Here is a 22,393-nt window from a genome sequence, read left to right on the forward strand (position 1 = left end):
TACCAGAGCAGGACCGACCTTAGCAGGTTCTGAGCGGGACGCGCCATGGCAACGCCTGAGGTTTGTGAGGGCAGCTCAAGGCAGGAGTCTGCAGGGCCTAAAGTCCACTCAGACCTGCGCCCTCCCGCCACCAGAGGGCGCTCACGCTCAAAGTCAACTCAGACCTGCGCCTTCCCGCCACCAGAGGGTGCTCACGCTCCAGCTGTGGGCCTCCACCGGAAGCTCTCAGTGCGCATGTGCGGTGACTGTTGACGCTGACAGTGAGACTTGTGCGTGTTGTTCGCTTTGGACCGTGTTGAGCTCTTGTTTCGGGCGCTTTCTCCAGTGAGAACGCTCTGACCGCCGCGGAGGAGCAGCAGCCATGGCCGGGACCGCGCTCAAGAGGCTCATGGCGGAGTACAAGCGTGAGTCTGGGTCTCACGCCTCGACTAATGACACAGATGACACATGATTTCACTGAGACTTTATTAAAAGTGACAAAAGAGTATCATAGAAGCCAATGTAATACTCAAGTATTAATATTAATACTGAAGTAGAATATGGTGCTACGGTCCGTCCGGACCAGAACCTCCATAAGAACACTTTCTCTCCCTCTGCAGTTGGAACACTGCCAAAGCACTTTGCACTCACTGTCACTTCTTATTGCACTACATAACTTTATACTTTATTATGTACATATCATGCCATTTAATATTCAGTGCACAATGTTTGTGTTGCATGAATCACCAGGACAAGTTCCTATGTCTGAATTTTGTTCATGACAAATGGCAATAATTTCATTCTGACATGAGTGTTCCTCCTGCTGAGGGTCCAAACCACAGAAAGTGACCCTATACAAATGGAAATATTCAAGCATTTTCATGTTATACCAACCTAAATGTTCCAAGTCTTATTAAAGGTGTGACGGAATCAAATGTGTATATATATATATATATATAATCTGGGGAGAGGGAAGTCTGGGAGTCCCTGCTAAACTAACAAAAAAACAACCCAAAAGTGCAGGAATATCATATTATACTTTTCTTTAGGAGACAACACTGGGTGTTTTTTATACCTCATATTTATCAGTTGTGATTATAGTCGATATAGTGGATATCCTGCTCCACCTGCTCCACCCGACTCTCTGGGATCCCTCTGGTTACTTCCTTTTTAGTTTCCGTCTTATGTATCTGACAGGTGTACTTACTGCACTGACTGTTGTGTTGCAGAGCTGACGCTGAACCCTCCGGAGGGCATCGTGGCAGGTCAGACCCTCTCATTCAGCCCGTCACACTTGTGTTCCACTTGTGTTATACTTGTGTCATACTTGTGTTATACTTGTGTCACGCTTGTGTCACGCTTGTGTTATACTTGTGTCACATTTGTGTTATACTTGTGTTATACTTGTGTCATACTTGTGTTATACTTGTGTTCCACTTGTGTTATACTTGTGTCACGCTTGTGTCACGCTTGTGTCATACTTGTGTTATACTTGTGTTATACTTGTGTCACACTTGTGTCACGCTTGTGTTATACTTGTGTCACATTTGTGTTATACTTGTGTTATACTTGTGTCATACTTGTGTTATACTTGTGTTCCACTTGTGTTATACTTGTGTCACGCTTGTGTCACGCTTGTGTCATACTTGTGTTATACTTGTGTTATACTTGTGTCACACTTGTGTCACGCTTGTGTTATACTTGTGTCACATTTGTGTTATACTTGTGTTATACTTGTGTCACACTTGTGTCACGCTTGTGTTATACTTGTGTTATACTTGTGTCATACTTGTGTTATACTTGTGTCACGCTTGTGTTATACTTGTGTTATACTTGTGTCATACTTGTGTTATACTTGTGTCACGCTTGTGTTATACTTGTGTTATACTTGTGTCACACTTGTGTCACGCTTGCGTTATACTTGTGTCACATTTGTGTTATACTTGTGTCACGCTTGTGTTATACTTGTGTTATACTTGTGTCATACTTGTGTTATACTTGTGTCACGCTTGTGTCACGCTTGTGTTATACTTGTGTCACATTTGTGTTATACTTGTGTTATACTTGTGTCACATTTGTGTTATACTTGTGTTATACTTGTGTCATACTTGTGTCACACTTGTGTTATACTTGTGTTATACTTGTGTCACACTTGTGTCACACTTGTGTCACGCTTGTGTTATACTTGTGTCACATTTGTGTTATACTTGTGTTATACTCGTGTCATACTTGTGTCACACTTGTGTTATACTTGTGTCACGCTTGTGTTATACTCGTGTCACATTTGTGTTATACTTGTGTTATACTTGTGTCACACTTGTGTCACACTTGTGTCACACTTGTGTTACACTCGTGTCATACTCGTGTTACACTTGTGTCATATTTGTGTCATACTTGTGTTACACTCGTGTCATACTTGTGTTATACTTGTGTTACACTCGTGTCATACTCGTGTTACACTTGTGTCATACTCGTGTCATACTTGTGTCATACTTGTGTTATACTTGTGTTGTACTTGTGTCATACTTGTGTCATACTTGTGTTACACTCGTGTCACACTCGTCTTATACTCCAAGCCTTGAAATAATTATTTTTACGTCCCTGTCAACATGACAGGTACAGATCATTTGGTACCTGTCATGGCTAATTCTGAATCGGTCACAAGGAAAGGAAAACAGAATAACATTCATGAAAAATGAACTTTTATTAACATGTCTCGTTATCATTTACAGGCTGAGAAATAGATTTTCAAAGTTAGGGGCCAGGGGGGCCCCTACCTAAAAAAGTTAGGGGCCCCCCAGCAATTTCAGGGGCCCACAATCGCGCGGCATCGCGGCGTCATAAGAACAAGATAAATGTGTTGTTTTAAACCTGGGTATTATAAGTACTTTTATCTGTTATTTGATATGAAGAGCACAAATACTGCATCATATAAACCAGAGATCATGATCTTTAAAACTGTTTAATTTAATATAATCATGTTTATTAGATACAAAATAAATACTGTTTACAGCATTTGACACAAGGAGATCTTGTGGAATATATAAAATCACAGCCTACAAAATAAACTACTAACATATAAACATTGCCCCGATGCTAACAGCTCCAAAGGGGGCGGGGCCCTTGGGGCCCTTGGATACTTCCACATTGACATTGTCCCTAATGTGCAAAATTACAGCTTTTGTTGCAAACAACTTTAAAAAGATTGAATTGTGAACTGAGGAGATTGACGCCCGCCAACCTCGATATCACTTGTGGCGCAAAATTAGACGGAGCATTTCCGAGTACAACCGAACGCAACCGAACGCAGCGCCCAATCAGATCGAGCACATATACTCGTGTCACACTCGTGTCACAGTCGTGTCACACCCGTGTCACACCCGTGTCACACCCGTGTCACACTCGTGTCACACACTCGTGTCACACACTCGTGTCACACACTCGTGTCACACCCGTGTCACACCCGTGTCACACACTCGTGTCACACCCGTGTCACACCCGTGTCACACCCGTGTCACACTCGTGTCACACTCGTGTCACACCCGTGTCACACTCGTGTCATACTCGTGTCACACTCGTGTCACACACTCGTGTCACACTTGTGTCACACCCGTGTCACACCCGTGTCACACCCGTGTCACACTCGTGTCACACTCGTGTCACGCTCGTGTCACGCTCGTGTCAAACTCGTGTCACGCTCGTGTCACGCTCGTGTCACGCTCGTGTCACACCCGTGTCACACCCGTGTCACGCTCGTGTCACACTCGTGTCACGCTCGTGTCACGCTCGTGTCAAACTCGTGTCACGCTCGTGTCACGCTCGTGTCACGCTCGTGTCACACTCGTGTCACGCTCGTGTCATGCTCGTGTTACACTTGTGTCACACTCGTGTCACACTCGTGTCACGCTCGTGTCACACTCGTGTCATGCTTGTGTCACGCTCGTGTCACACTCGTGTCACGCTCGTGTCACACTCGTGTCATACTTGTGTCACACTCGTGTCACGCTCGTGTCACACTCGTGTCATACTCATGTCACACTCGTGTCACGCTCGTGTCATACTCGTGTCACACTCGTGTCACGCTCGTGTCATGCTCGTGTTACACTTGTGTCACGCTCGTGTCACGCTCGTGTCACGCTCGTGTCATACTTGTGTCACACTCGTGTCACGCTCGTGTCACACTCGTGTCATACTCGTGTCACACTCGTGTCATGCTCGTGTCACACTCGTGTCACGCTCGTGTCACGCTCGTGTCACGCTCGTGTCACCCTCGTGTCACGCTCGTGTCACGCTCTTGTCATACTTGTGTCATACTCGTGTCACGCTCGTGTCACGCTCGTGTCACGCTCGTGTCACGCTCGTGTCATGCTCGTGTCACGCTCGTGTCACACTCGTGTCATACTTGTGTTACACTTGTGTCACACTCGTGTCACGCTCGTGTCACACTCGTGTCATGCTCGTGTTACACTTGTGTCACACTCGTGTCACGCTCGTGTCACGCTCGTGTCACACTCGTGTCACGCTCGTGTCACACTCGTGTCACGCTCGTGTCACGCTCGTGTCACGCTCGTGTCACACTCGTGTCATGCTCGTGTCACACTCGTGTCATACTCGTGTCACACTCGTGTCACGCTCGTGTCACACTCGTGTCATACTCGTGTTACACTTGTGTCGAGCTCGTGTCACACTCGTGTCACACTCGTGTTACACTCGTGTCACACTTGTGTCACACTCGTGTCACACCCGTGTCACACTCGTGTCACACTCGTGTCATACTCGTGTTACACTTGTGTCACGCTCGTGTCACACTCGTGTCACACTCGTGTCACGCTCGTGTCACACTCGTGTCATGCTCGTGTTACACTTGTATCACACTCGTGTCACGCTCGTGTCACACTCGTGTCACACTCGTGTCACACTCGTGTCACGCTCGTGTCACACTCGTGTCACGCTCGTGTCACACTCGTGTCACGCTCGTGTCACACTCGTGTCACGCTCGTGTCACACTCGTGTCACACTCGTGTCACGCTCGTGTCACACTCGTGTCATGCTCGTGTTACACTTGTGTCGAGCTCGTGTCACACTCGTGTCATACTCGTGTTACACTCGTGTCACACTCGTGTCACACTCGTGTCACACCCGTGTCACACTCGTGTCACACTCGTGTCATACTCGTGTTACACTCGTGTCACGCTCGTGTCACACTCGTGTCACACTCGTGTCACGCTCGTGTCACACTCGTGTCATACTCGTGTTACACTTGTATCACACTCGTGTCACGCTCGTGTCACACTCGTGTCACACTCGTGTCACTCGTGTCACGCTCGTGTCACACTCGTGTCACGCTCGTGTCACACTCGTGTCACGCTCGTGTCACACTCGTGTCACGCTCGTGTCACACTCGTGTCATACTCGTGTCACACTCGTGTCACGCTCGTGTCACACTCGTGTCATACTCGTGTTACACTTGTGTCACGCTCGTGTCACACTCGTGTCACACTCGTGTCACTCTCGTGTCATACTCGTGTTACACTCGTGTCACGCTCGTGTCACACTCGTGTCACACCCGTGTCACACTCGTGTCACACCCGTGTCACACTCGTGTTACACTCGTGTCACACCCGTGTCACACTCGTGTCACACCCGTGTCACACTCGTGTCACACACTCGTGTCACACACTCGTGTCACACTCGTGTCACACTTGTGTCACACACTCGTGTCACACTCGTGTCACACTCGTGTCACTCTCGTGTCATACTCGTGTTACACTCGTGTCACGCTCGTGTCACACTCGTGTCACACCCGTGTCACACTCGTGTCACACCCGTGTCACACTCGTGTCACACACTCGTGTCACACACTCGTGTCACACTCGTGTCACACTTGTGTCACACACTCGTGTCACACTCGTGTCACACTCGTGTCACACTCGTGTCACACTTGTGTCACACTCGTGTCACACCCGTGTTACACTCGTGTCACGCTCGTGTCACACTCGTGTCACACTCGTGTCACTCTCGTGTCATACTCGTGTTACACTCGTGTCACGCTCGTGTCACACTCGTGTCACACCCGTGTCACACTCGTGTCACACCCGTGTCACACTCGTGTCACACCCGTGTCACACCCGTGTCACACTCGTGTCACACCCGTGTCACACTCGTGTCACACACTCGTGTCACACACTCGTGTCACACTCGTGTCACACTTGTGTCACACACTCGTGTCACACTCGTGTCACACTCGTGTCACACTTGTGTCACACCCGTGTCACACCCGTGTCACACTCGTGTCACACTTGTGTCACACTCGTGTCACACTTGTGTCACACTCGTGTCACACCCGTGTCACACTCGTGTCACACTCGTGTCATACTTGTGTTACACTTGTGTTAGTCTCTGATGGTCCTGTGTTCTTCCACAGGTCCAGCCAACGAGGAGAACTTCTTTGAATGGGAGGCCCTCATAATGTGAGTGCACCACAACCAAAGTTCATATTCAACCTACATTAGACAATAACAATAACACATTCCATAAATGAATGAAGAAAATAGGACAGATTGACGTCTGAAGAGAAGATAACCTCAGCCAATACACCCAATGTTCTAATCCACACAATCTATTCAAGAATAGATTTATCTGTAATAAAGAATCACCAGTGTTCTCGCTGAGGGTTTGAGCATGACGGGCTTTCGACTCGTCACCACCATGCCCTAAAGTCACCACCGGCCTCTCACGTGCGCCGCTCTCACCCGCTTCTCCAGCAGCTCACACGCTCGCTCTCACCGGCCTCGCAAACTTCAATTTGGCAAGCGGTTTTACGTACGTGTCCATATGAATCCATAACGTTATTGACACAGGTAGAGAAGACGCGGAGAGACTGTTTAGCCAATCAGAATGCAGAACACAATGCATGATGCAAATCCGTGAAGCAGCGAGACGTGAAAAGTGAACCACGATATAGAGGGATCACTGTACCTAAAATATTGATCTGTGTATTTATTGCCTGTGAACTGATGCAGTGCTTGATGTTCTGTGTATGTCCTGCAGGGGGCCCCAGGACACATGTTTTGAAGGGGGTGTGTTCCCGGCAGTGCTCAGCTTCCCCTCAGACTACCCCCTGAGCCCCCCCAAGATGAGGTTCACGTGTGACATGTTCCACCCCAACAGTGAGTATGAAACGTCACATGTGACGTCACACATTCTGTGAGGACAGCATCAGACCATCACACACCAGAGTCACTTTCAATGATGAAATCCTGGTTCACACTTAAACTGAGGCAGAAGGAGGCAGCGCACAGGGCCGGAGATAGAGGGCAGCACACAGGGCCGGAGATAGAGGGCAGCGCACAGGGCCGGAGATAGAGGGCAGCGCACAGGGCCGGAGATAGAGGGCAGCGCACAGGGCCGGAGATAGAGGGCAGCGCACAGGGCCGGAGATAGAGGGCAGCGCACAGGGCCGGAGATAGAAAGCGCTACAAAGATGCAAAGTATGGATGTAGAGGCCCCGCCTCTGTGGTGAGTGGCCCCGCCTCTGTGGTGAGTGGCCCCGCCTCTGTGGTGAGTGGCCCTGCCTCTGTGTGGAGTGGCCCCGTCTCTGTGGAGTGGCCCCGCCTTTGTGTGGAGTGGGCTCCGGCTTCTCTCCAACTATAAGCCCAGAGCCCCCCACGCTGCAGACGACCGCAAACTGTCGGAAGAACTCGACACCTTTTTCTCAAGGTTTGATTTGGAATATTTAGTTTGCACTATAAAACGTATAAACATTCTTTATTCACTGGTTGTTCCATCTGAAGGAAGAGTAACGGTTTAGTGACTTAACTATAAAATCCAGAAACCATAATTATTTTGTGTAGTTTATTTATCACGTACTGTACTTTTCAGTCTATACAGCGCTCCTGAATAAATTTACAAGCAAAAAAGTTTTGCTTGTAAAGTGATGGTTCCTCCCCCAAAGCGTGATGTTTCCTCCCCCAAAGCGTGATGTTTCCTCCCCCAAAGCGTGATGTTTCCTCCCCCAAAGCGTGATGTTTCCTCTCCCAAAGCGTGATGGTTCCTCCCCCAAAGCCTGATGGTTCCTCCCCCAAAGCCTGATGGTTCCTCCCCCAAAGCGTGATGTTTCCTCCCCCAAAGCGTGATGGTTCCATCACTCCCCCAAAGCGTGATGGTTCCTCCCCCAAAGCCTGATGTTTCCTCCCCCAAAGCGTGATGGTTCCTCCCCCAAAGCCTGATGTTTCCTCCCCCAAAGCGTGATGGTTCCTCCCCCAAAGCGTGATGTTTCCTCCCCCAAAGCGTGATGTTTCCTCCCCCAAAGCGTGATGTTTCCTCCCCCAAAGCGTGATGTTTCCTCCCCCAAAGCGTGATGGTTCCTCCCCCAAAGCGTGATGGTTCCTCCCCCAAAGCGTGATGTTTCCTCCCCCAAAGCGTGATGTTTCCTCCCCTGTGCTTCACAGTAGTGATGGTGTTCTTGGTCTCCTCTGACCACATGACTTTCTCCCATGATCTTTTGGATCATCCTGATGGTCATTGGTAAACTTCAGATGGATCTGGACATGTGCTGACTTAAGCAGGAGAACCTTCTGTGCGATGCATGATTTTAAACCATGAGGCGTAGTGTGTTACCATAGTAACCTGGAACCATTTCTCTTTATACAGCTAACGAGCTCAAATAGGTGCTACTAGTTTAGATTAAAAGAATAATAAGAGGATTTTTTGCAGATTTGAGAACTCAAGCCCTAGTCAGTTAGTTAGTCCCTTTTTTTAAAATGCGCATGTGCACACTTACCCCCCACCCTCCTGTTCTTTCCAAGAACCGCCTACCATCAAATCTCGGGTGGAACAGTCTTTCTGTGGTCATTGTTGTACTGTACACTGAAGGAACACACCGGCATATCAACCGTGCATGCGCAGCCAGGGGAACGAGCCAGAACGAGGCTGCAGGTGTGCAGTAGGACGCAGGGAATGATTGACATGTGGGAGAACTACTCGGCTGTCCACGCCACGAGGAAATGAGACTCCGATTGCGCGCTAAAAATCCTCTATTATTCTTTTTAATACGTGGAGTAAAGGTGGACTTTTTAAAGCTCCTGTCTGAGCTTCAGCGCTCCTGTCTGAGCTTCAGCGCTCCTGTCTGAGCAGCAGCGCTCCTGTCTGAGCTTCAGCGCTCCTGTCTGAGCTTCAGCGCTCCTGTCTGAGCTTCAGCGCTCCTGTCTGAGCAGCAGCGCTCCTGTCTGAGCTTCAGCGCTCCTGTCTGAGCTTCAGCGCTCCTGTCTGAGCTTCAGCGCTCCTGTCTGAGCAGCAGCGCTCCTGTCTGAGCTTCAGCGCTCCTGTCTGAGCTGCAGCGCTCCTGTCTGAGCTGCAGCTCCTGTCTGAGCTGCAGCGCTCCTGTCTGAGCTGCAGCGCTCCTGTCTGAGCTGCAGCGCTCCTGTCTGAGCTGCAGCGCTCCTGTCTGAGCAGCAGCGCTCCTGTCTGAGCAGCAGCGCTCCTGTCTGAGCTGCAGCGCTCCTGTCTGAGCTGCAGCGCTCCTGTCTGAGCAGCAGCGCTCCTGTCTGAGCAGCAGCGCTCCTGTCTGAGCAGCAGCGCTCCTGTCTGAGCTGCAGCGCTCCTGTCTGAGCTGCAGCGCTCCTGTCTGAGCTGCAGCGCTCCTGTCTGAGCTGCAGCGCTCCTGTCTGAGCTGCAGCGCTCCTGTCTGAGCTGCAGCGCTCCTGTCTGAGCTGCAGCGCTCCTGTCTGAGCAGCAGCGCTCCTGTCTGAGCAGCAGCGCTCCTGTCTGAGCTGCAGCGCTCCTGTCTGAGCAGCAGCGCTCCTGTCTGAGCAGCAGCGCTCCTGTCTGAGCAGCAGCGCTCCTGTCTGAGCAGCAGCGCTCCTGTCTGAGCAGCAGCGCTCCCAGCGCTCCTGTCTGAGCTGCAGCGCTCCTGTCTGAGCTGCAGCGCTCCTGTCTGAGCTGCAGCGCTCCTGTCTGAGCAGCAGCGCTCCTGTCTGAGCAGCAGCGCTCCTGTCTGAGCTGCAGCGCTCCTGTCTGAGCTGCAGCGCTCCTGTCTGAGCTGCAGCGCTCCTGTCTGAGCTGCAGCGCTCCTGTCTGAGCTGCAGCGCTCCTGTCTGAGCTGCAGCGCTCCTGTCTGAGCTTCAGCGCTCCTGTCTGAGCTTCAGCGCTCCTGTCTGAGCTGCAGCGCTCCTGTCTGAGCTGCAGCGCTCCTGTCTGAGCTGCAGCTCCTGTCTGAGCTGCAGCGCTCCTGTCTGAGCTGCAGCGCTCCTGTCTGAGCTGCAGCGCTCCTGTCTGAGCTGCAGCGCTCCTGTCTGAGCTGCAGCGCTCCTGTCTGAGCAGCAGCGCTCCTGTCTGAGCAGCAGCGCTCCTGTCTGAGCTGCAGCGCTCCTGTCTGAGCTGCAGCGCTCCTGTCTGAGCAGCAGCGCTCCTGTCTGAGCAGCAGCGCTCCTGTCTGAGCAGCAGCGCTCCTGTCTGAGCTGCAGCGCTCCTGTCTGAGCTGCAGCGCTCCTGTCTGAGCTGCAGCGCTCCTGTCTGAGCTGCAGCGCTCCTGTCTGAGCTGCAGCGCTCCTGTCTGACCCCTGACTTAAACAGCTCATGAGCAGAGGGGCTTTCCTGTGCTCTGTAATGGGGCTCGGGCCTGTGTTCTGAGTGTGTGGTTAGCGTGTAGCTACTGTGTGATTAGCCCCATGGTGTCAGAGTGATGTCAGCAGACATGACGCACAGCTGATTACAGGAGGAGCCTATCATTATGTGTGAGGACAGGGCTGGGGACACAGAAGGACTCAGGACAGAGCCAGTCTACAGGCCACATGTGGCATGTCAGCTGTTCACATTCAAACAGAGCTCACCAACAATGAGATACATATCCAGCATATTAACCTTAGATAAATGGTTCGATTTCTATTCTCTACTTTACATTGGTTCACTGGGACAAATAAAGGTTCTCTCTTCTTTTTCTAACCCCTGAATTGGCAGTCTACCCAGACGGACGTGTGTGCATCTCCATCCTCCACGCTCCAGGAGATGATCCTATGGGCTACGAGAGCAGTGCTGAGCGCTGGAGCCCGGTCCAGAGCGTGGAGAAGATCCTCCTGTCTGTGGTCAGCATGTTAGCAGGTACATCACATACTATATCATATATACTGTATCATATATACTATATCATATATACTGTATCATATATACTATATCACATATACTATATCTCATATACTATATCATATATACTATATCATATATACTGTATCATATATACTATATCATATATACTATATCATATATACTGTATCATATATACTATATCACATATACTATATCATATATACTGTATCATATATACTATATCACATATACTATATCTCATATACTATATCATATATACTGTATCATATATACTATATCACATATACTATATCATATATACTGTATCATATATACTGTATCATATATACTGTATCATATATACTGTATCATATATACTATATCATATATACTGTATCATATATACTATATCACATATACTATATCTCATATACTATATCATATATACTGTATCATATATACTATATCATATATACTGTATCATATATACTGTATCATATATACTGTATCATATATACTGTATCATATATACTGTATCATATATACTATATCATATATACTATATCACATATACTATATCATATATACTGTATCATATATACTGTATCATATATACTGTATCATATATACTATATCATATATACTGTATCATATATACTATATCACATATACTATATCTCATATACTATATCATATATACTATATCATATATACTATATCACATATACTATATCATATATACTATATCTCATATACTATATCATATATACTGTATCATATATACTATATCATATATACTATATCATATATACTGTATCATATATACTATATCATATATACTATATCACATATACTATATCATATATACTATATCTCATATACTATATCATATATACTGTATCATATATACTATATCATATATACTGTATCATATATACTATATCATATATACTGTATCATATATACTATATCATATATACTGTATCATATATACTGTATCATATATACTATATCATATATACTATATCATATATACTATATCATATATACTATATCATATATACTATATCTCATATACTATATCATATATACTGTATCATATATACTATATCATATATACTATATCATATATACTATATCTCATATACTATATCATATATACTATATCATATATACTGTATCATATATACTGTATCATATATACTGTATCATATATACTATATCACATATACTATATCTCATATACTATATCATATATACTGTATCATATATACTATATCATATATACTATATCACATATACTATATCATATATACTATATCTCATATACTATATCATATATACTGTATCATATATACTGTATCATATATACTGTATCATATATACTATATCATATATACTATATCATATATACTATATCACATATACTATATCATATATACTGTATCATATATACTATATCATATATACTATATCATATATACTGTATCATATATACTGTATCATATATACTATATCATATATACTATATCACATATACTATATCATATATACTGTATCATATATACTGTATCATATATACTATATCACATATACTGTATCATATATACTATATCATATATACTGTATCACATATACTGTATCATATATACTGTATCACATATACTATATCATATATACTGTATCATATATACTATATCATATATACTATATCATATATACTGTATCATATATAGAAGAAAAAAGCTTCAGTTGTAGTCATCTGGACTCAGTTTGAAAAATTATTAATTCATTATTAATTTTTCAAACTGAGTCCAGATGAAACAACTGAAGCTTTTTTCTACTATGGAACACGCCTGGACGAATGAGGGATTACACCGACATGTATCATATATACTGTATCATATATATACTATATCACATATACTATATCACATATACTATATCACATATACTATATCACATATACTATATCACATATACTATATCATATATACTATATCATATATACTATATCATATATACTGGCATTGTCCACATGACTCATACTTTGGGCTGGGTGTTATGGTAATATTCAAATGTAATTGTGATCTGATCTTTGTGATTCCCTAATGTTTAATACAGCCCCATTCTTGAAAACGGTCTCTTTTCCTTTTTTTTTTACTATTTTATTTTTCATCAGAACATAAAACATACACAAACTCAACAACACTTATTACACCAGAAAAACAAACAAACAACAACAAACAAATGCAAAAACAGAATAAATGATACAGGGAATAGAAATAAAATAAATAATAATATTATTAAAAAAAAAAAAAAAAAAACTCAAGTGCTTGGTGAGGTTTAAGTTTTAGGAGCAAAAGTTGCGAATAAGGGAGTGGCATCATAAATAAAATGACATTTCATTGGTATACGTATCCATACATAAACGGCCACTGTTTTGGGGAGAGCTAATTTTCTGGTTTTATACGGGTTGTGACCACCAGGGGGCATTGGCAAGAATGCACTGGGAGAGATGATCCAGGGTTTTCTCTTTATTAAAGATTTTAGTCAAATAATACTGGTGGTTGGTATTTACAGAGCAGTTATTGATCATGCAAATACGTGTGTGGTTCTGTAATATAAACAAGGAGAACATAAATTATAATAAAATCTGTAAGACAATAACATATAATGCACAAATATACATGAGCTCCGTCGGAGCTACTGCTGTTAGCGCTTAGCTCGAGGCACTTAGCATTCACAAATACAAAACAAGGTAAATATATAACTTTAACTACACTATTAAACAATTCGAATGGCATGCAACACTTTATACACTCATGGAACAAATGGTGTGTCTATGTCTACTTTCGTTTCTAACAACTACTCACTTTTTATCACACACACCAAACAACAACCACAAGCTCTACACGATGTGGGGGAAAACAACTAGAACTCTGCAAACACGTAGCATCCTCAACCTAACTTGCCTATGCTAACGCGTGATTGGCTACTCGACCTGTCAATCAGGCTCCTGGCAGAAACGGGGCGGGTCCTTCGTCACAGCCGCCCCCTAATTTATCCAGCAAATTTGAGACCTAAGACGGACGCACAGTTTCAAAGTCAGTGTCTGGGATGGCGGGTAGGGCTACAAGGCGTGCAACGGGCCTGGTGTAGGTCTTATCCTTGATTCGGACTTCAGCTGCCCGAACCCTTCCATCCTTCCCAGGGAGAGCTTTGGTGACCAGTCCAATTGGCCAGAGGGCTCTCGGTAGCTGAGGGTCCATCACCATGACCGTGGTCCCGAGTTGCAGCTGTGCTGGGTCCTTGTGCCATTTGGAGCGGGTTTGAAGGGTTGGGAGGTAGCACCGGATAAAGTGTGCCCAGAACTGGTCTGCTAACATTTGACTGTGCCTCCAGCGGCGTCGACTTAAAGGCTCTGCATCCTCATAAACAGCCTGTGGTAGGGAGGAGTCGCGCCGCCCCATGAGAAGCAGATTAGGAGTCACAGGGTCTGGGTCTGCCACATCTGTCGAAACATAACCCAGGGGCTTGGAGTTCAAAATCCCATCAACCTCTGTGAGAACAGTCCTCAGGACTTCTTCTGGAACAGACTGAGACTGGATGGTGGCATAAAGTGCGACTTTGACCGATCTCACTTCCCTTTCCCACACACCCCCAAAATGTGGGGCACTTGGCGGGTTAAACTTAAACCGGATCTGGTGCTTGGCCAAATGATCACGGAGTTTAGGTTGTAGGGCTTCAAAGGCCTCTCTGAGCTCCCGCTCTCCTCCTTTGAAGTTTGTCCCCTGATCAGACAGGAGTTCAGCTGGTTTGCCTCTTCTTGCAATGAATCTGCGGAGTGCCATGAGAAACGAATCGTGGTCTAAACTGGAGAGAATATCTAAGTGCACGGCTCATGTTGTCAAGCACTTAAATATAATACCCCATCTTTTCTCCAGACGACGGCCCACCTTGACAGTGAAAGGTACAAAACAGTCCACACCAGTAGAAAAGAAGGGCGGCTTAAACAGTCTCAACCTCGCCTCTGGCAGATCTGACATCTTGGGCACAGTTGGCATTGCTCTCCATCTTTGGCACTCTGGGCATGAATGCTGGTGTCTTTTCACTGCCTCTCGCCCCCGGAGTATCCAATACTTCCGCCTTAGTTCGGCAAACAGGCGCTCTGAGCCAGGGTGACGTAGGGCAATGTCTGTGTCCTTGATGATGAGCTGAGTAACTCGGTGATGGGGGTTTAAGACCACAGGGTGAATAGACTCCGGTTGTAGTTGACTGCAGCGCCTTAGCCTCCCACCAACTCTAATAAGCCCTGCAGTGGGATCAAACTCTGGGGCCAGGGTCAACAGCCGACTAGCAGAGGCAACTGGCTTGTTACTGCTCAGCAAGTTGTACTCATCTGGAAAACTATCCTGTTGGGCTTGCTGTAGGATCTCCCTCTCCGCCTTCTGATGGTCTGCAGCAGAGGGAGCGGCCTGGCCAGGTGCCGCCCCGTGATAGGACGATGCGACCATGTTTATGAGTTCAGTGAAGGAGGAGCACTGGTCCTCCTGTAACTGTCGTGTGGTCTTGGCAACTGTGGTGGCAAGGCAGGAGATGGTAGGTTTTCTTAGTTCAGGATCATCCTGAGGTTCTTCTTTGGCTGGTTGCATGGACCAGGTCTCTGGTGGCTGCTGTAGGAAGGCTGGCCCATGTTTCCACACTTCCGCTGTTAGACAACTCCTGCAAGGTTTTACCACGAGTGACATCATCGGCTGGGTTCTGTGCTGTATTCACATACCTCCAACTCAGCGGGTCTGTTAGCTCCTGGATCTCGGCCACTCGTGTTCCCACAAACACCTTAAAACGACAGGAGTCTGACTGTAACCAGGTGAGGACGGTGGTGGAGTCTGTCCAGAGGATAACACTGTTGATTGGCACGGTCAGCTCGCGTTGCAGGAGTGTAGAGAGCTGGGCAGCTGTCAGTCCGCACAGAGCTCCAGCCTGGGCATAGACTGTTGCTTTTGGGGGCAACTCTGGATCGAGCAGTGAGAAAGGACACCTCCACTCGACCGTCTGAGTCTTCTGTACGCAGATAGGCCACGGAGCCATATGCCTTTTCCGATGCATCTGCAAACACATGGATGTCCCTGAGACAGTTTGCGGTGTCTATGGCAGGACTGACATAACAGCGTGGCAGCATAACTTCTGCAAGGTGTGGATCATCCTGCTTCCCACACCAACCGAGGTTGCAGCACGTCTTCAGGTAGGGAGGGGTCGTCCCATTCTCGCTTTTTGTCCCACAAGCGCTACACTAGGATCTTGGCCCGTGTCGTAAAGGGTACAATGAACCCAAGAGGATCATACAGACGGGCAAGGACTCTGTATATGTTCCGCATAGTAGGTGGTGGGGGGTCCCGCAGATTGTATTTATACCTCAAAGTGTCGGAGTTGCAGAGCCAGCGCAGCCCGAGGGCCAGTTCTTGTGGGTCCGCACTGGATTCTTGGAGCCACAGCTCAATGCTTTCAGACCTGGCTTCTTTGGGCAAATGTTTGATGGTCTCTGGAGCATTACTGGCCCATTGTCTCAGTTCGAAGCCACCTGCGGCCAACAGCGCCTGTAACTTGTCCACAAGATGTCTGGCTTCTTCTGTAGTGGGAAGACTTTGTAGACAGTTGTCAACGTAGAAGGATTTCTCTATTGTCTCCCTCACATCCTCACTCACCTGGCTGTTGTCAAACACATGCTTTTGTAGTGCGAATGTAGCACAACACGGGCTGCATGTCGTGCCGAATGGTAGAACCTGCCAAACGTAGACACTGGGTGGTTTCTCTGTCTGCATGTCACGCCACAGGAAGCTAAGCAGAGTCTGGTCTTCGGGGAGCAGCCTGACTTGATGAAACATCCCCTTTATGTCACTGCTCAAAGCAACAGCATGCTCTCTGAAGCGCAATAGCACCCCTAGCAGGCTGGACGTGAGGGTAGGGCCTGGCAACAGCAGCTCATTAAGATTGTCACCTTTATAACAGAAAGAACAGTTAAAAACAATCCGGTTCTTCCCATTGTGACTCACCATGTAATGCGGGATGAACCACAACTCCTTGGCGCTGCTCAGCTCCTCCTCCGAGGCCCTTACCACATAACCAGCATTGACTAATTTATCAATCTCAATCGCAGCAGCCTTCTCTGGGTCTCGCAGTAGTCTTTTCTCTGTGCTACGAAGATTGGCCAGCACAGCCTCCTTTGGGGCTTGAAGCTGTGGCATGTTCTTTACTCTGAGGAGGGGAGTGGCATATCGCTGGACACCATCGATGTTCACACGTGTGGTTTTATTGCTTCCTGATCCTGCCTGGATCGCACCACCAGCTTTTCACTGCGATAGGGGAAGATGTCTAATTGCCACAACTTCTCCACATTCTGGAGTATTTCAGCAGAGGATGACATGGTGGAGAGGTGAAGGCACTGCTGAGAGGTAGATGGGTGTTTGGCATTCTTAATCGGCCCCTGAAGTGTCCAGCCTAACCTTGTTCTCACAGCAGCGGGTCCCCCAGGACGTCCGAGGCGCACAGGGGCAACTGGAGTGATGAGGTGAGGGTAATCGGAGCCTATCAACAATAGGGGGCGTACTCTGTTCATTGCTGGGAGTGGCAGACCTCTGAGGTGTCTGTACTTTCGCTGGAGTGCCTCCACTGAGTATGTGTGTTCAGCTAAACTCAGTGGCTCAGCAGTAAATGCACCTTTTAATGGCAAACGTCTTCATTGGCTGGTCTGCAGGGGAAATGGTGAACGACACTGCTGCACCATGCATAACCTTGATGTCTTGTCTAACAGTTCTGAGGGCAAGGTCTTCTGGCTCACCAATGAGTTTGAGTGTTTGGGCTGCAGCAGGAAGCAGAATAGTCCGCTCTGATCCGTCATCAAGCACTGTATACGTCTCTAGTGAATTCTCACCATTGCGGAGCAGCACCCTGCTAATCTTTAACAGGACTTGGTTGCAGCCAGAACGTCTGTCAAGGTACAAAACTTCATTGGTTGAGCTGACGGGGCTTAATGGTGTCTCAAAGAGCTTTGCATTAACGTCATGTAGGGCCTGCAGGTGGTTTCCTTTGCACTTTGTGCATGTGACTTTCAAACGACATTGGGCAGCCTGATGTGAACGTGCGCAGCGCCAGCACCTTCTGTTAGACTTGATCCACGCCGTTCTCTGATCCACTGTTAACAGGGCAAAATTACCACACTGGTCAAGGTAGTGTAGTGTATTGACACAATATGGGCAAAAAGGGGACTTCTTGGGAGTGACTGTTGTCTGCTCTGCTGGCGGGGGATCACTGGGCTTGTTTCCTGTATGAAAGATGTTAGTGTTTCTGCTGCTCTTATTGTCACGGTGCCGAGCTGACTTGGGTACACTGCTACTCCTTACTTCACTGTGTGATGACTCAAACACTGTATCTTCAGCTCATAATTGAGCCAATCGGAGAAGTGCAGAAGGCTGGGAATTGTGACACGCATGGGGTAAAGGAACCTTTTAAACTCAGCTCTCATATCTTGTGGCAGCTTAGATAATAAACGTGTCACATGTGACCCGCAGCAGAGTTCTGTCTGTCCACTTTCACCTAGCTGTTCCAACAAGCCCACCAGCGCTCTCACCCTCAGTGCAAAACGCTCAAAGCCCAGGGTGTCTCCACGAGCTATGTTTAGGGACTCCATCAGGTCAGCAATCTTCCTGAGTGCTAACTGGTGGGGCTGGCCATAACGCTCAGTTAAACTGGCCATTGTGTCTGTATATGGCTGCTGTGAGTTGATATATGAATCGGCAATAAGCAAGGCATCTTCGTGCTTTAAGTGGTCTAACAGTATTTGATACTTAAAGCGTTCAGTGGCGTCTTCAGGCAGAAGATTCTCCAGGGCCACCTTGAGCCTGGCAAACTCTCTTGGATCACCCTTTGTGAATGAAGGGATTGTAGGCTTAGGGCCGCGATACACCACCTCATGTTTAGGAGGAGGCAGGGGTCTGGTGTGCTCTGACTCACGTCTTGGTGGAGTATAGGGGCTTCGTCACACCCACATATATATATATATATATATATATATGTGTATATATATATATATATATATATATATATGTATATATATATGTGTATATATATGTATATATATATATATATATATATATATATATATATATATATATATGTATATGTATATGTATATGTATATGTATATATATATATATATATATATATATATATATATATATATATATACATATGTATATATATATATGTATATGTATACATATATATATATATATATATATATATACATATATATATATATAATATGTCTCTTTTCCACACAATCCTTCTATTAGTCAGCCAGAGTGAGTGACAGGTTGATTTAACCAATTACTGTGAAGTTCACTCTTCATTTTATTATTTATTTGTATTTACATCTTGTACATGAATTGTGATCAAATTTAAATCATGTTCTGGTTATTGTGATGTACAATCATCTTCCAGGATGATGGCTGCCTAGTTCGGACATGTCTGGCTGCGGTCGTAGGTTTATTGGAATAATCTCTCTTTATTTCGAGTTCCACTGGGGACACCCCATATTTCTTCGTGGGAGCAGACATAATGAGCCTGGATGTCTATTTCTGTAACATGGAACCTGAGACACAGAGAACAGGCTTGAAATGCTACATCTAAGCTAGCTAGTTCCGCATGGGCACCTGGCTCAGGCCCTGCCTCCAGCTCCAGATCTGATTCATCTGTGGAGACTGTGTTTATGGCGGCCTTACAGGAGACTACTGACAAGAAGACAGTGGATGCAAAGACGGATGCGGCCGCGGCGGAAATGTGTGATTTGAAATTAGAATAGAACTGGATTCCTGAGCCACATCGGCCGAGGAAGAGGTCTCTGACCTGAGGGACACTGTCTACTTTACAAACCAAAGTGGCAGAATTAACATACCAGTTGTGTTACCAGTTGCGTGTTGTGACAGACAAACTCGATAGCCTGGAGAACCAAGAATGCTAGTGTAACCTACGGATTGTCTGCATTCCAGAGGACACTGAGGGTAAAGATGTGGTCAAGTATATGGAGACCTGGATCCCCCAATATCTCAAACTTCCAACAAAAACTTTGAAAATAAAGATTGACTATGGGCATCACTCCCTGGCTCCCAAACTGACCCCAAACCAGCGTTCAAGACCTACTATACTGATTATTCTTCTGGACATGAGGACCACGTTATGTCGTGTTTATGTCCCGCTCTCGTTCTGCTCGCGCATGAAGTGCCTTCATTGGTGCCTTGGTTGCCAGATTCTCATTACAAATAAATGGGATTTGTGTGTTATATTTTACCGCTATGTGTGCTGCCACGCTAGCAGTGCTATTACGCTGTTTGCGCAGAAACAGCGCTACTATGCTAGTGGCGCACGCTGCGCACGCTCACGCTGCGCACACGCTGCGCACACGCTGCGCGCACGCTGCGCGCACGCTGCGCTTGGGGGCCCTATTAACACCTCGGGGCCCTAAGCGGCTGCTTAGTTCGCTTATAGCAGGGGTGGGCAAACTACGGCCCGCAGGGCCTTTCAATCCGGCCCGCCAAGCTTGTCCAAGTAATTGTAAGTAATTGTATTGCCCTCAGGCTTCTGCACTTGTATCCTTAATAAATATGACGTGAAATTAATTAAATGATAGATTCAATAGTCTATATTTGCAGAAAAGTGATATTTTATTTGATATTTAATTTTTGGGATTTTTTTTCACACCAATGATCGAGGGCCGTCCTCCGCTACAAATATGGCCCTCGGAGGACAATAATTGCCCCCCCCTGGCTTATAGGCTGGGTTGTAGGCATTGACGAACTGCAGATAGTAATAAAGTCACTATGAGCGATGGAAGAGGGAACTTCATTTAGAGCTGAATGAGTGGAATGAAAGATAGATGAGAGGGTCGTCTGGTTTAAGATGGCTCCTGAAAGAAAGAAGAGGAATTGAGGCGATCGTCGAAGTTCAGATTTTGGGACAGTGAATCGTGAGTAGGATTTGGTGGATTATGGTGACTTGAGTATAAGCGATGCAGGTGACGGATTGATAGAGGGGAGTAGACCAGACTCTAGAGTATTATGAGGTGCGGCATAATAGAACATCTCTTACTGATCTTCTAAAGAGAAGCTGTCGAATGAGTGCCTTCTGACTGATCGAACCCCCAAAGAATGTCTGGAACGATAATCAAATCAAATCAATTTATTTTTGTAAGGCCCAAAATCACAACAGTTTCCTCTGAGGGCGACAGTGAGAAATGAATCAACAATGTCTGTGGTGGCGAAGACCCCCCTTCTGTCCTTAGACCCTCCTTCTGTCCTTAGACCCTCCTTCTGTCCTTAGACCCTCCTTCTGTCCTTAGACTCTCCTTCTGTCCTTAGAGCCTCCTTCTGTCCTTAGACTCTCCTTCTGTCCTTAGAGCCTCCTTCTGTCCTTAGACCCTCCTTCTGCAGGAAAAACTACAAAAAACCTCCTTGGGAAAAAGTAAAAACCTGGGTTAGTTCCAGATGAAGGAGAGATCTGACAGACGGACAGACGGACACGAGGGAGACTGGAGCTAGAGCCACTCTTCAGGCAGATGAGGGACCGTCCACACGGGGCAGGGACCACTTCACCAGGAGAGGGACATCTGGGTCCACAGGTCCTCAGGAGGGAGAGAAAGAAAAAGAAGGAGGTGAACAGTTTGCAAGTGGAATTAAAAAATTAAAAAAAAAATTGATAGATTAAGTCAGAAGAAGAGGACAGAGCTCAAGCTGCTATACTTCCCCCAGAGTTGCTCCTAGGGCAGCGAAGCTGAAACTGTGGGTTTATATTTCTGATCCTAACTGGTCTGACCATAAGTCATTTCAAAGAGGAACGTTTTAAGCCTGGACTTAAATGAAGAGACTGTGTCGCCTCTTTAACATGGACAAAGCTGATTCTATAACACAGGAGCTCCACCTCCTACTGTGCTTTTAGAGACTCTTGGCACCACCAGAAGGCTCTACCTCCTACTGTGCTTTTAGAGACTCTGGGACCACCAGAAGGCTCTACCTCCTACTGTGCTTTTAGAGACTCTTGGTACCACCAGAAGGCTCTACCTCCTACTGTGCTTTTAGAGACTCTTGGCACCACCAGAAGGCTCTACCTCCTACTGTGCTTTTAGAGACTCTTGGGACCACCAGAAGGCTCTACCTACTACTGTGCTTTTAGAGACTCTGGGACCACCAGAAGGCTCTACCTCCTACTGTGCTTTTAGAGACTCTGGGACCACCAGAAGGCTCTACCCCCTACTGTGCTTTTAGAGACTCTTGGGACC

General features: G+C 46.5%; 1 protein-coding gene across 1 annotated transcript in view; it reads left to right on the forward strand.

Moving 5' to 3' along the window:
* The first annotated feature begins 241 nt into the window (after nt 1-241).
* The window catches only part of ube2g2 (ubiquitin-conjugating enzyme E2G 2 (UBC7 homolog, yeast)), a 30,273-nt gene continuing 8,121 nt past the window's right edge, over nt 242-22,393 (forward strand). The window contains exons 1-5 of the mRNA XM_072444156.1: nt 242-404; nt 1,209-1,244; nt 6,404-6,449; nt 7,030-7,148; nt 10,936-11,076. Of these exons, the coding sequence (XP_072300257.1) occupies nt 362-404; nt 1,209-1,244; nt 6,404-6,449; nt 7,030-7,148; nt 10,936-11,076 (385 nt within the window). The 5' untranslated portion in view covers nt 242-361. The remainder of the gene's footprint in view (nt 405-1,208; nt 1,245-6,403; nt 6,450-7,029; nt 7,149-10,935; nt 11,077-22,393) is intronic.

This window comes from Eucyclogobius newberryi, unplaced genomic scaffold (assembly GCF_026437365.1).
Source record: "Eucyclogobius newberryi isolate DKJ021-1_F unplaced genomic scaffold, fEucNew1.0.hap1 SCAF_14, whole genome shotgun sequence".
In the NCBI taxonomy this organism is placed as follows: domain Eukaryota; kingdom Metazoa; phylum Chordata; class Actinopteri; order Gobiiformes; family Gobiidae; genus Eucyclogobius; species Eucyclogobius newberryi.